This window comes from Octodon degus, unplaced genomic scaffold, assembly GCF_000260255.1.
Source record: "Octodon degus isolate 3935 unplaced genomic scaffold, OctDeg1.0 scaffold00105, whole genome shotgun sequence".
Classification (NCBI taxonomy): domain Eukaryota; kingdom Metazoa; phylum Chordata; class Mammalia; order Rodentia; family Octodontidae; genus Octodon; species Octodon degus.
Genome location: NW_004524681.1, coordinates 3,851,170 through 3,863,863, shown reverse-complemented (window position 1 = coordinate 3,863,863; position 12,694 = coordinate 3,851,170). Strand labels below are relative to the sequence as shown.

General features: G+C 51.7%; 1 protein-coding gene across 1 annotated transcript in view; it reads right to left on the bottom strand.

Annotated features, from left to right (window-relative positions):
* Window positions 1-4,235: 4,235 nt before the first annotated feature.
* Tnfaip8l3 (TNF alpha induced protein 8 like 3) overlaps window positions 4,236-12,694 on the bottom strand; it is a gene marked incomplete at its 5' end in the record, with an annotated part of 31,566 nt that continues 23,107 nt past the window's right edge. Inside the window, one exon of the mRNA XM_023724059.1 lies at window positions 4,236-5,650. Coding sequence (XP_023579827.1) covers window positions 5,088-5,650 — 563 coding nt within the window. The remainder of the gene's footprint in view (window positions 5,651-12,694) is intronic.

Below are 12,694 nucleotides of genomic sequence, written 5' to 3'. Positions count from 1 at the left end.
TCTCTCTCTCTCTTTTCTTGTACCATGGTCTGAACTCAGGACATTGTGCTTGCCGGGAAAGTGCTTATGCTGCTGAGCTATCTCCCTGGCCCGGTTCTCTCTAAATATATTTTTAAATGGTTCTGACAGCATCCTAAATATTTGACTCATATCAGTCATGACGTATGAATGACTTTGCTTATGAGTATCTGCTCTGTGCAGAGGTGGATTCCTGGAGTAGCCAATCTCAGTGTGAAGTGTGTCTCAGTAGAGGGTCAGACTAATGCAGACCCTGGGTACCCTGCGGGCCGGGTGGTTCTCTGGTGTTTTGATTTCACTTTGCATTTTCTGACTTATCACTTTTCCACTTTGAAATCAATGAACTTAGATCTATATTCAAAATTTCTTAAGAAGACCACTGAAAAGCCCTTTGTCAGCCTATTTGGAAATAACAGCCTTCCTGGATAATGAATTGGATTCTCTTCTAAAATCCCTCAGTGCTGCAGTGCCCGGGGCTACTGTCCCGCAGCGCTCAGGGCCTGCTGTCCTGAGTGGAAGGAGCTGGGTCGCTGCCTGAGGCTGGCTGTGCTCTTCCTTCCTGATGACACAGAGCCCAAGAAGGCGCTCCTGCCCCAGCACAACCTAACTGCTACTGCTGCTGCTGCTGCCGGGCCTCCACACTGTGCTGACTCTGGCTCCGCCCCAGCTCCCCTTGAGCTGAGGGCCAAACCCCAGTCTCCCTGTCCTTGGCACTGGCCCAGAAGGCCTCAGCAGTCAGTTACACGGAGCTCCTGGGTGGGCTGTAGGAACCTCTTCTGCACGTCCTGCCTTACCTGGCCCTGAAGGGCGTTAGGAAAGGCAAGGCAAGGTGCGCCATGCTGAGCTTCTGTGCTGAGCTTCCCCTTCCTGGGATGGGAAGGAGTCACATGCCACCACATCTGAGCGCCATATGCCTCTCTCTCCAGGGACAAGCTTCCGGGGTTGGGACCCACACGCACTCTCTGGAGGCCTGGGCCCTGCAGCAGAGGAAGCTGTCCTGGGGCGAGGATGGCAGGTGCAGCTGATTCTTTTCTTGGCTGGCTTCTCTTTTCTTCCCTTCCATGGGAGCATGGTCCCTGCTGTGTCCAGGGGTGGGACAGTCTTTTCCTATGAGGGCCTCCAAGACAGGTCAGTCAATTTTGATTTGATTGGTAGCTGGTAGTTTTTGTTGGTCAGTTTTCTTCCAGGAGGTGATGGAAGATGCAAGCCCATGGGCACATACAGGAGAGACTGCTCTGTTCCCTAGGTGCTGGCCCAGCAGGTGGGTAGCTATTGAGGGCCAGGGGACACCCATGCTTCACATGCTGCAGCCATGCTTCCCAGGCAGAGGACCCATGGACCTCACGCCACGCCAGCAGACCTGGCAGGCCTAGCCTGGGTCACATTAAGTTACATCCCGTTCTGTCATGTGAGGTGCTCAGTTAGCGCCAGTGACATAAATGCGAAGACAAACCCAGATCTGAGAATGGATGGCACAACCTGGCTGTAAGGTCACTCCTGCATGATTCAGAACGCACTTATGTTGGCTTTAACTTTTAAAAAGTTGTCCAAATGAAACAGAAATTAAAACTCCTGTAGCACAAAAGGTCTTCATTCATCCCCAGCCCCAGAACTGCAGGGATCTGTAGATGCTGTCACGAGAAAGAACAAGAAGAGGCCGAGGCAAGGCCTGGCTGGGGCTGGGGCTCTTGTAGCATGTCAGGTTGCACAAAGGGAGCCACTGATCACTGTGCTGGGATGGGACAGCCTCCGTGACCCTTTTCTCCAAGGCCATTGACATCCTGGGACGTTGGTGGACAACTCCTGCTTAGCCAATACCTTTATAGCCAGAGCCGGCTGGTCTAGAATTTTCACTGATTGCTTGTGGTCTTGACCTCTGAGGTCATATTGAACTTTTTAAAATCCCCAAAGACACTGGGGGTAGACAGTATGGAGCTCTGATTTTAGCTCCTTTCTTGTTAAATCTAAATGCACTGAAGTTCATCAGAGCAGCTGACGAATGCGCTGATTTGCTCCTGAAAAAAAAGACACAGATGGGAAGAAGCGAGTTTAAGGAACACAGATGGGGAAGTCTTCTTATTTTGATTTGTCACAGAGCAGAGTTCTGGAGTCACTGAGGGGTCAGCAAGGGGAGTGACACAGACACATGGGGACAGCTGAAGACCCAGTGACACAGCTGGACCACCGAGACAAGTTGCTCCCTGCCGCCCCTACTTTGAGACAAGTCACACCCATACTTAACTGGCTGGGCCATTGCACTGTTCTCTGAAGTATATATGAGACTTGACTGAGGAAGTGACTTTACATGGTTGCTTCTTCTGAAATTAGTTTCCTTGGCTGGTGAGAGAACTCAGTGGACTAAGCACCTGCTTAGGCAAGCACAGGGACTGGGTTCAATCCCTGGTAGGTACTGCATGCCATGCTGGCTCCGCCCCTGGGTGTGCTGAGCCGGCCACCAAGACCGGGTGTGCTGATGATCCCTGCAATCCCAGCACTGGGGAGGCTGAAACAGGAGGATCACTACAAGTCCGAGCTGGTTAGTCAGACCCTGTACCAAATACATTGAAAAACAAAGAAGAAAATTAGTTTCCTTTCTCATCATTCTTGCAAAATGATAGCCTTTTATTGGGCAACTGATGCAGATATTCTAACTTTGCTTTTGATGTTCTTGCCATTGGAAAATTTCATGGAGTCCTGAGCCCAGAGGGGCATCTACAGAGGGCCAGCGTTTCTGGAAGTGTCTGTCAGCCTCTGCCTCATTGTTTGAACCAAAATAGCCATTCAGAGCCACCAAGAGCTGCATGCAGCTAGAGTCCTTGAGATAAAGGAGTCTGAATGTCGTTGGTCCCTCTTGGTGCTGAGATTGTTGTGTAAATATTTGAGAGCTGTAGGCTTTTCAGTTGCCAGATTACATCCAGGAGTCATGGGTCCAGATGCCAGTAATGTGCTTGAAATGTGCACAATGGATCAGTGTTGGCCCTGTGCTTCTAGAATAGTAGGGGTGACTTGTGCCTATGCGGCCCAGTGATGACAAACTTGGGGGACACCCAGCTGGTTCACAGCCCACTGGCTCCCCCAGCACGGGAGGCTGAGGCAGCCCATGCTCAGCACTGGCTGAGGGTTGTTGGTGGGAATGTTGATTGTTCCCTGGCCAGCACCCTTTGAGCTGGGGACTACCAGAGCCCGACTCAGCCTTGCTCCTCCATCTCTAGGACAGTGGACCTACAGCACCTGGACAGGTTTCCGCTTCCCTGGCTGGGCACCTGCCTTCTGACCCACTAGTCTCATAGGGATAGAGCCCAGTTCCTCCTGCTTCTCTCAGGTCTGGGTTCTTGGCAATGGTTCTCCCTAATTTATTTAATGAGAAACAAGATTACTCCAGAGTGGTCTTGAGTCACATGAGCACACATGGGATGACCTCAAGGATGGACCCTGTGTCCATCTGGCTGCTGCCGGGCTGATACCTGGTGGGCAGGGGTCAGGAGAGAGCCTGCTGCTCATAGTCGCCACCTCCCCCCGACTCCTGCTGCTGCCAAGTGGCCAGGACCATCCGGCCCAGAGCGCACCCGAGAGGAAGACTCGGCCATGCCTTCCACAGAGGGAGAAGGGTCAGCTTCACTCTCCTATGCCCCTGCTGGCTGTCCTTCCTGTGGACTCATCTGGGCTAAAGACCTGCCCTACACCACATGTTAGGGTGATGGGGACATGGAGATTGGCCGAGGGAAGGGCCAGTCCAGGCTCAGTGGGCATGGGGTCGCACCTACCACAGCCACCTGTGTGCTGCTGTGGAGTGTGTGCAAGGAGTGGGGTATAGGTGAGGCTGAGACAGCCGGCCTTGGGGTCACTGCAGACCACAGATGCAGGCAAGGCGAGGCCAGGTCTCCTGCTAGGGCCCAGGGTATAAGGAGAGGAACCCACCACCCTCACACAGCTCAGTGATGCTGAAGTGATGTCCAAGGCTGCAGCGCAACTTGAGGCTGCGCAGGGGTGGCGGCCTGCACCTGCAGCTGGCTTACGCATGAGGACTTACAGACCGGCCACACACTGTGTGCTCCTGGGCCCTTCCCCTGCCTGTGCGGGTGTTGACCTCTTGCTCTTTATTTTCTTCCGTCTTACAATACTGTTACTCCTGGCACTGAATCTAATTCAGTGATTAAAATTTCAGAGAATGTTTAAGAATCACAACTCCAAGAGGTCTTGTTGGAAGGGTAGATTTGTTTTATTATCAGACCAGAGAAGACAGCACAGAACAACTGTGAAAGGCCAAGAAAGACAAATGGGGACTCATCTGCCTGACTGTCCCTATGTTCTGGGATGGAAGCCTCCCGGGCCACGTGGGTGACCACTGGGCAGGAGGAGTCTGGCCTGGCTGGCCCGGTTGGTGCGTAGTGTGGGGGTGCTGGATGGCCAGGAAACCCTGTTCCCACCCCATGGACAGATTCCCTGCATGCCATCTTATGCCTGCACTCTGAGACCCAAACACAGCTCTTGAACAACATGCTTCAGTTTGCAAGTGTACTTTACACCTTTGATTTCCTCTCACTTTGAAGAGAGATCGCAAGCCTTCCCTGGTCATTCTGTGACTCTTTCCTTCCATGCTGCTCATGGTCGAGATCTAGGTTGACCCCTCTCCACGCAGAGGACATCAAGAGCTCCCAGGTGAGCTTTCGAAGCAGGGGACACACATCACCTCCTTCCATCCTCACAACAGCCCTGGGTGGTAGGCGGGTGGGTGTGGTGGGGCCAGGATGGAGGACAGAGATGGGACTGAGGCTCCCAGGAGCTGATCACTCTCCTAATCTGGGGCTCCTTCTCTCTGAGATGCCCTAAGTTGACCTTGAGGAGTAAAGCAGCCTCTCTGCTTTGAAGGAGTTTTTGGGCGCAGGTGATTGCACGCCCAGACCTCCATGGGAGTGGGGTGGATGCCCCTGAGCTCAGCTCAGCATTGACATCAGAGGGATGAGTAGGACAGAACACAGACATCGACAACAAGGGTTTCTGCTTGTGGTCTTGATTTGCACTTGGATCAGGCTGGACGATGGGACCTTAAGTTCAGGGGGAGGCGCCATTCAGAGTACCTTCTCATCCAGCAATTTGTTGATGCCTTCACAAATCCTCTTGAGGCTGGGCCTACAGTCTCCGTCCAGGCGGTAGAGAGTGGAGAGGAACTCCACATCAGCAAAGTGGTTGAAGACGTGGTTGATGCGCCCGTGGGTCCGAGGCGTGAGGTGCCGCCGCACCAGTCCGTGCACCAGGTCCTGGCACTCGTGCAGCAGCGTGGAGAGCACGTTCCTGTCGAAGGTGTACTCCACCTCGTAGAAGCTCACTATGGTCATAGCGGTCTGGTTCAGCTTCTTCCGGAACTTCTCCACCATGGCAACCTCTTCCTGGTTGAACTGGTTGTTTCGGTAGAGGATCCCAATTTTGATGGCCACCTTGATTAAGTCCTTCATGATCTTGTGGGCCTCTTTCTTGTTGTGGGTGTATTCTTTGGTGACTTTGTACAGCTCATCGAAGATTTCACTGCTGGTGTCATCGATCAGCATGTTGGCCACAGTTTTGCTGGCTATTTTGCTCAGGATCTTTTTCTGAGCTTGCAGGGCAAGGCTCTTTGAGCTAAACACATCAGGACCTGCAACAGTGAAAGAGAGACATGCAGGAACATGAGAGCTGTGAACTACGTTTCCCCAAATAAAACACACTAAGCTGAATTTTATTTGTAATCCAAAGCCCTACACCATGTCCCACAATTCCCTAGCTAACCCATGCTGTGTGGTGACCCCCATCCCCCACATTCGGGGGTGCTCACCCTGTCACCTCCAGACTCATTCACATCCTCTGCAGGAAGAGGACTCTTGGCTCCTGCTAGCCTGTTCTAGGCCCCGTGACGTGACGCGTAGGGCCTTCCTGACTCTACAAGCTCACAGACAGCCTGCAACTGCCGTTACCATGAAACCACCTAGCTCTGCCAACTGTACAGGAATGAACTAGAGCACAGTGACAGGGGTGTATATAGCCCCAGTGTCAATCCCCTTTTTTAGGGAAGTGGGGACATGAATAGTTACTCATGGAAGACTTTATGACTTAAGTGTAAGAACCCATATTTCATTGCGTCTCAGATGTGACTCTGCCTTGGAGATCTTGGAAGTTGGAGCATGTCCTGAGCCACGATTTGCCAGGCAGCCGTTGTGCTGGGGTTGTGGTCACCTGTGCGTGTTTTGCTTTATACATCAGTACCAGAAATGGGAGAGAAAGGATCCGCCTCACTAAGGCTCCTGATGGCAGAGACGACAGCAGCGTGGGGGAAACACAGACATCAATAACTGAAGGTCGAAAATGCTTTAAAAAAGTGCAGTCTTTTTTGCATTGTTCTTTTGAGATAAGGCTTTGCTGTGTGGCACAAGCTGGCCTTGAACTTGCAGTAATTCTCCTGCCTCAGTTTCCTGCGTGTTCAGATTATAGGTACGCATAACACACCAGACAAGCTGTGTTCTGAGTGTGAATGGACTTAGGAAAACCACAGCTAACTTATTTTGCTGGTATTTTCCTCTTTATGAGTAATATTAAGAATAACATGTTTTTTAAAAAAACCTACAACAGTTTGTCTAAATAAGTCTAACAAAATTATTTCAGCAAATATAGGTAAAGTTATAAAAATAGCCAGGCCTGCTAGTGCATGCTTCCAGTCCCAGCACTCTGGGAAGCAGAGGCAGGACGATCCCAAGTTTAAGCCCAGCCTGGGCCAACTGAGCGAGACCCTCTCTCCAAATAAAAAAGCCTGGAAATGGGGCTCAATATCAGAGCCCTGGTTCTATCCCCAGTAGAAAAAAACTAAAGCAGACATTGTTTATAATTTCCCAGCAGTTTTTCTTCTTTGAGCACATAAAAAGGCAGCTTACTCTCGCAGTCTGAGATCTGATGAAATACTCTTGGAGATCAGCAAGAGGCCGAAGCTGACATTTACAGTGAACCCCACTGGCCACTGTTACTCATCACTCAAGTGTGCTTTTATCCTGATCCTCTCAAGGTTCGTCAAGTGGCCTGAGGACAATGCAGGGCCACCTGCAGCATCCAGCTTAGCTGGGGGGTGGGCAGGAATGGATGGGTGGGCGTCTGCTGAAGACTGCTGAGGAATACCAGAGCAGACAATCCAGCGCACACTGAACTTACACTAAGGGAAGCTAATATTCCTGTAGACTTGGGGGCCTCCCTGGCAGCTTCTGGGAGAATAAACACCACGGAGAACACGGAATGAACGGGGCTCCTGATTCTTTCCTACTCTAGAGAGCTCCAACTTCTTGGTCCATGCACTTCCGGAGTTTTAAGACAAATGCTCTTGTTGCCCAGTGTCACCATCTACCATGTCACCAGGCCTTTGTGTCAATAACTTTTGCTCAAAAAACAAAGGTCTCCCAGAGGCAAATATGTACAGACACTAGGGATGTTCAAAAGATTGTTCTGTGAGCTCTGGAATCATTTCCACAGGAGCTTCCGGACTTGAGTGATGGCCCAGTTGCAGGAACATGTGTTCTGCCTTGTGAGCTTATTCCAGAGGGACAAGGGTCCATGGGGATCTGTCACAGAGTATCAGAAAGTGAGACACTGCTGTGCAGTCACAGCTTTATAAACAACCCTAGCAGGTCTTTTTAAAGGTCTCTAGAAGTGCAGCAGGCCATCAGGTACAGAGCATGGCTTGCCAAATGTGTGCCTACTGTTACCATGGAAGCAGGGGCTCGTGGCTGCTGAGACCCCTATGTACCTGGGCCAAGCACGCTGGTGCCATAGGGCAGGGCTGGGTGAAAGGAGGGAGCCTGGCTCTATACGGGCCACCTTGTCATCAACCTTTAGGCCCTGTGGGAAGGGCCTTTCCCCAGGCCGCCTGGTTGCAGACCCTGCTTTTTGGCCACCAGAATGTCCTGTGTTCTGCTCTGGTCCAGGGTCACCATGCTGTTAGCTCACACAGCCCCAAGAGCTCTGAGCCTGAGGAGGTGGCACACGCCCACAATCCCAGTACTCTGGGAGGCCTGAGGAGGGAGGATCATGAGTTCAGGCCTTGCCAGGGCAACTTAGTGACTGAGAATCTCTGTCTCAAAATAAATAAAAATGGGCTGGGGATGTAGCTCTGTGTAAAAGCCCTGGGTTCAATACCCAGTACCTCCCCAAGCCCTCAATGTCTGAAAATTTATGTACCTCCTGATGTACTTTTAAAATTTGATAGTTTTAAAATCGATAGTTTTAGAATTCTATTCTAGATGCTGTAATAAGTGACGTTTTCATATTGACCTACTGGGAGATTCTGTTAAATGTGCTCCATATAATTCGAGCGTCACTGGAACACGACGCCTGTTACCGGGCATATAAAAGCGGCGTGAGTAGCGTCATTTTAAAAATTGGCAACGTTATTTTTTCTCCTTGAAATGGTATCCGCATTCTATTTCACCCGCAGAAGTTTGTTTCATGTATGTTCTTACACTTGAAAATATGGGCTCGACCCATCATAATTATCTCCAGCCGAAGGGTGCACATAAATAGAAATGTAAATTCCAAGACAAGAACATTTTCTTCTGGAGTGTGTTATCATGTCAATTATTTCGGTGTATTGTAAGATACTAAAATTTCAGTGAGGACTTATCAAAAGCACAGAGTAAAGCGTTACTGGAAATGCCGCTCCGCGGGAGGCTGGGAACAATGAGTGTGGTTGGTTCCCGGATTAAAAGAAGCTCTGCGGGGGCGGGAGGTGGCTCAGTGGAACAGACGCTTCCCTGGCAAGCGCAAGGGTCTGAGTTCAATCCCCGGTTCCGTCAAAGAGCCCTTTGACCCAGGAGGTTCCGCGCCCCGGACAGTGCTGCTCAGCAAGGGTCTTCCCGGCAGGACGACCAGGTAGAGTGACAGCTGAGCCCTGAGCAGGGCCTGGCAGGGGGTCCCCGTGCCTGGACCTCCCGAGTCCCCCCAGGCCTCCGTGTAAAGTCTGTACGCAGAGAAGGTACGGAGTCCAGGGGGGAGTTGGGTCTATGACTCAGAGGCCCACAATGCTCCTCCGCGGCGTATCCGCAGAAAGTCTCTGAATTTTCAGAGGCGCACACACCAGTTTGAATCCCACTGGTTTTGTTTTGTTTTGTTTTTAATTTAATTTATCAGCGCATGTTCGTGCTACATACTGTCTTGTGTGGAGCTGGCACACGCGCACGGCACATCGTTGGTTTCTTGGTCTTCATTCCCTCCCCTCCCTTCTTCCATCTCTTCATCCTCTTCTCATTGGAGAAAGTTCTATCTCTGTCAGTACTTCCTATTATCTAGCTTTTATTTTGCTTTTGATTTGATTTGGAGTTTCTCATAGAGGAGAAAAACTATGCGGTATTTAAGCGCATGTGTCTGATTTAGTTCATTTAACACTAGGGTCTCAAGGTGCACCCATTTACCACAAATGACTGAAGTTATCCTTCTTTTCGGCAGAGTAGTGCTCTGCTATGTATAAGCACTATGCTCTCTTTAGCCATTCACTCGCGTTGAGGGACACAGAGGCTGCTTCCAAGACTGGAGCCTGTTCCTCCATATGAGCAGCAGCACTCCATGGAATGATGAGCCATTGACTAGAAGTTATTATGACTCAGAGCTTCAATGGTACCCGGAAGTTTCATGTGCTCAGAGGGGTGGCTTTTGGAAAGTGATTGGCTCATAGGACTCTGTGCCCCGTGGGCCAATGCGGGAAGGAGCTCCTGGCCGACCGACCGAGCTGCAGCAGGCGGGGCCTGGCTGGAAGAGGAGGGTCACGGCGACGGGGCGCTCCCCGGCTCCTCCTCTTCTCTGCATGCGGTGGCCTTGCGGTGAACCACGCCCCTGCCCCCGAGCCTTCCATCCTGCTTTCTTCCTCTGGCCCCGCCACCCACGGACTGCGTCCCCCAAACTGTGAGTCAAATTAAACCCCGCGGCTTTGAACTTGGAGCCCTCAGGTGCTTCGTTTCGGCGGCGAGAAGGTCGACTAATACGGAAAAATGCCTTGAGAAGAAGAAAAATTTCCTGGATTAAGTTTGAAAAACACTGGCTATTACGCAAAGTGGAATAAACCTTCTCTGAGAGTTTAAAAACATGGCCACACTATGTTGATGCGTTTTACTGACACCCCGAGAAGGGCATGTGCGACAGAGTATCCGCCCCTCCCAAAATGTGCAGGAACAGGTGGGCGTCTACTGCGTGTGGCCCCTACATGCTGCGACCGCGATCAAGTGACGGCTGGGGGGGGGTCCGACCATCCAGAGGCGGGGCGATCTCGGGGCTGTTGCTCGTGGGGGAGGGAGCAGGAGAGAGCGCCGGGGTCGGGCGACTGGCTGCTGCCCTGGGGCGAGGGCAAGAAGCCCGGCCTCTGGGAACTAGAAGAGGTGAGAGGACGCGCCGCACTGACAGGCCCGAAAGCTCCCGCAGCACCTGGGCCTTGGAGCCGGCAGCAGCGCATTTCAGAGGTCTGATCTCCAGAAAGGCTAGGTGCCAAGTGAGTGTTTCCATCCACTAACTTGTGGTCAGTTGGCACAGCGGCAAGAGGAAATTCTTGGAGCCGAGGAGAGTGTGATATAGAGTTTCTCAGAGGAGAGATGCCTGGAGCATTCCCTTTTGTTCACCAGTTCCTCGCTTGCTGGATGCGGACACACATGCACATGCACGCATGCACACATGTACACATATGCATACATGCACATACGCTCATACGTAAGGTGCGATGGAAAAATACAGTGAAGTAAATTTTTAAAAATTATTATAGTCTGGGGCCAGGGAGATGACTCAGTAGAATAAGCATTTGGCTAGCAAACGCAAGGGCCTGAGTTCAATCCCTGGTTCCGTAAAAAAAAAAAAAGAAAGAAAGACACATTTCTATTAATCTCCCTCAAAATTCTCCCCCTCACTTTGAATGCTTTATTCACCCTTCTTGCTGCTTTCTGGAGTCCTCTCTCTTCTGTGCCTTTCTTTACTCTGTCACGGCTGCCTCGATGCCCTGAACTGATTCGAAACATTTTCCTTTCGTGATTATTTTGATGTTGGGGAAGAGTCACAAGTCGCACAGTGCCAGACCTGGTGAACATGGCGGCGAGGAGCACGGCGATGTTGTCCCAAGCCCGCCGCCCTGCAGCAGCGTGTGCTGCACTTTTGCCCAGATCTCATAAAGACACTCAGGAAAGAAGGCTCCAGCGCTGCTTCAGAAAGTTACCAGCGTGATGGGGAAATGTGCGCAACACGAGGGGGAGGATTTGAGGGGTATTCATGGCAATTCACTTTTTACCATGATCTTTTAAAAAAAACGAAACATTTACCATGTATGTATCGGGTCATAGTATGTATTATGGGAAGTAGTGGGAAGGATTGAAGAAGTCAGATTGTCATGGTCTGATCAACCAAACGCGCTCACAATGCCTGACTGGCTGGAAGGCGCAAGTGGGAAAGGGACCAGGGCTGCCATCCACACAGTGTCAGAAGCGACATCGGGACGGCGCCTGTCCTGGGAAGCGCCCCTGCTCAGGAGGCGTTCTGCACGTGGAGGCCTTGGTCATGCTTCCACCGCTCCCTCTGCCGCAGCCTTCTGCAAAAGGACCATGCTGTTGACCCTCAGGAAGGGACGCTGCAGGCTGGGAGAGGCGCATGAGGAGCCAAGCTCTGGGAGCCATGGCTGGGGAGTGTGTGGCGTCCAGGGAGGGAGGCTTCTCAGGCGATGCAGCTTGCGGGGTGGGGAGAGGGGACCAGCACACCCAGGTGGGGTCTTGGTGAAAGTTCTCTTGCTCCTGCATCCACGCTGTGAGAAAGCGCTCTTGGCCAGGGGTCATTTCCTTAACCTTGTTTGAATAAAACTTCCCATTCTTTGGTCAGGGAAGCTAAGGGGTTATTTATACTACCTCTGAGTCTCTGAGAACAGAGAGAAAAACCAAGATTCTGTCGCTCTCCTAGAGCTCATGCTGCCAGCACAAGGAGATGAGACGGCAGCAGCTATAGCCTGTTTATGCCTGGAGACAGGACAGTGGGTTTCCTGAGCCCAGGACAGGTGGGAGCTCAAGCAAAGGGAACATGAAGGCCGTGCCTGGAGCGCCAGCACCTCTGGGACATGGAGAAGGAAAGGCAAAGCCCCAGAGCCTGTGTGGGGAGCAAAAGTGGTACATCATCAGGGGCCTTTCCCTGCATGCTGGCTGGTCCGAGACACTGCTTTCATAAATGATGTCACAGCGTGCGAGTGATGTTTCTACACCTCTAGGAAACACTCAGGTCCTCCAGATGGTGAAATGCCAGGCTGCTGGTGACAAGCAACAGGAAGATGTTCCCAGGCTGGGTGAGTGGGCAGAAAAGAGCCGGAGGAGCTTAGTAAAAGCGTGTGGTAGGAGAAGGGCTGCGTCGGAGGGAAATGAGGGAATCGCTACTGGAAGAGAGGCAGGGCCTGCGCTCCAGCCTCGGCCCAGGAGGGAGCCCAAGCACCGCCCTGGGAGTGGGGAGGAGAGGGGACGGCCATCCTCTCCTCGGGACCCTGCAACATCTCCAGTTCATGTGTGGAAAGCCTGACCACACATATGGAGAGCTGCGTCAGAGTTTTAGAACTGGAGATGGCCTGCAACAGCCAATCGCACAGTATCACCCACTTCCGGAGACAGTTGGCGAGCACAAGAAAGAGCCCAAAAATATTAAGCAGAAGTTGAAAGAGGCCATG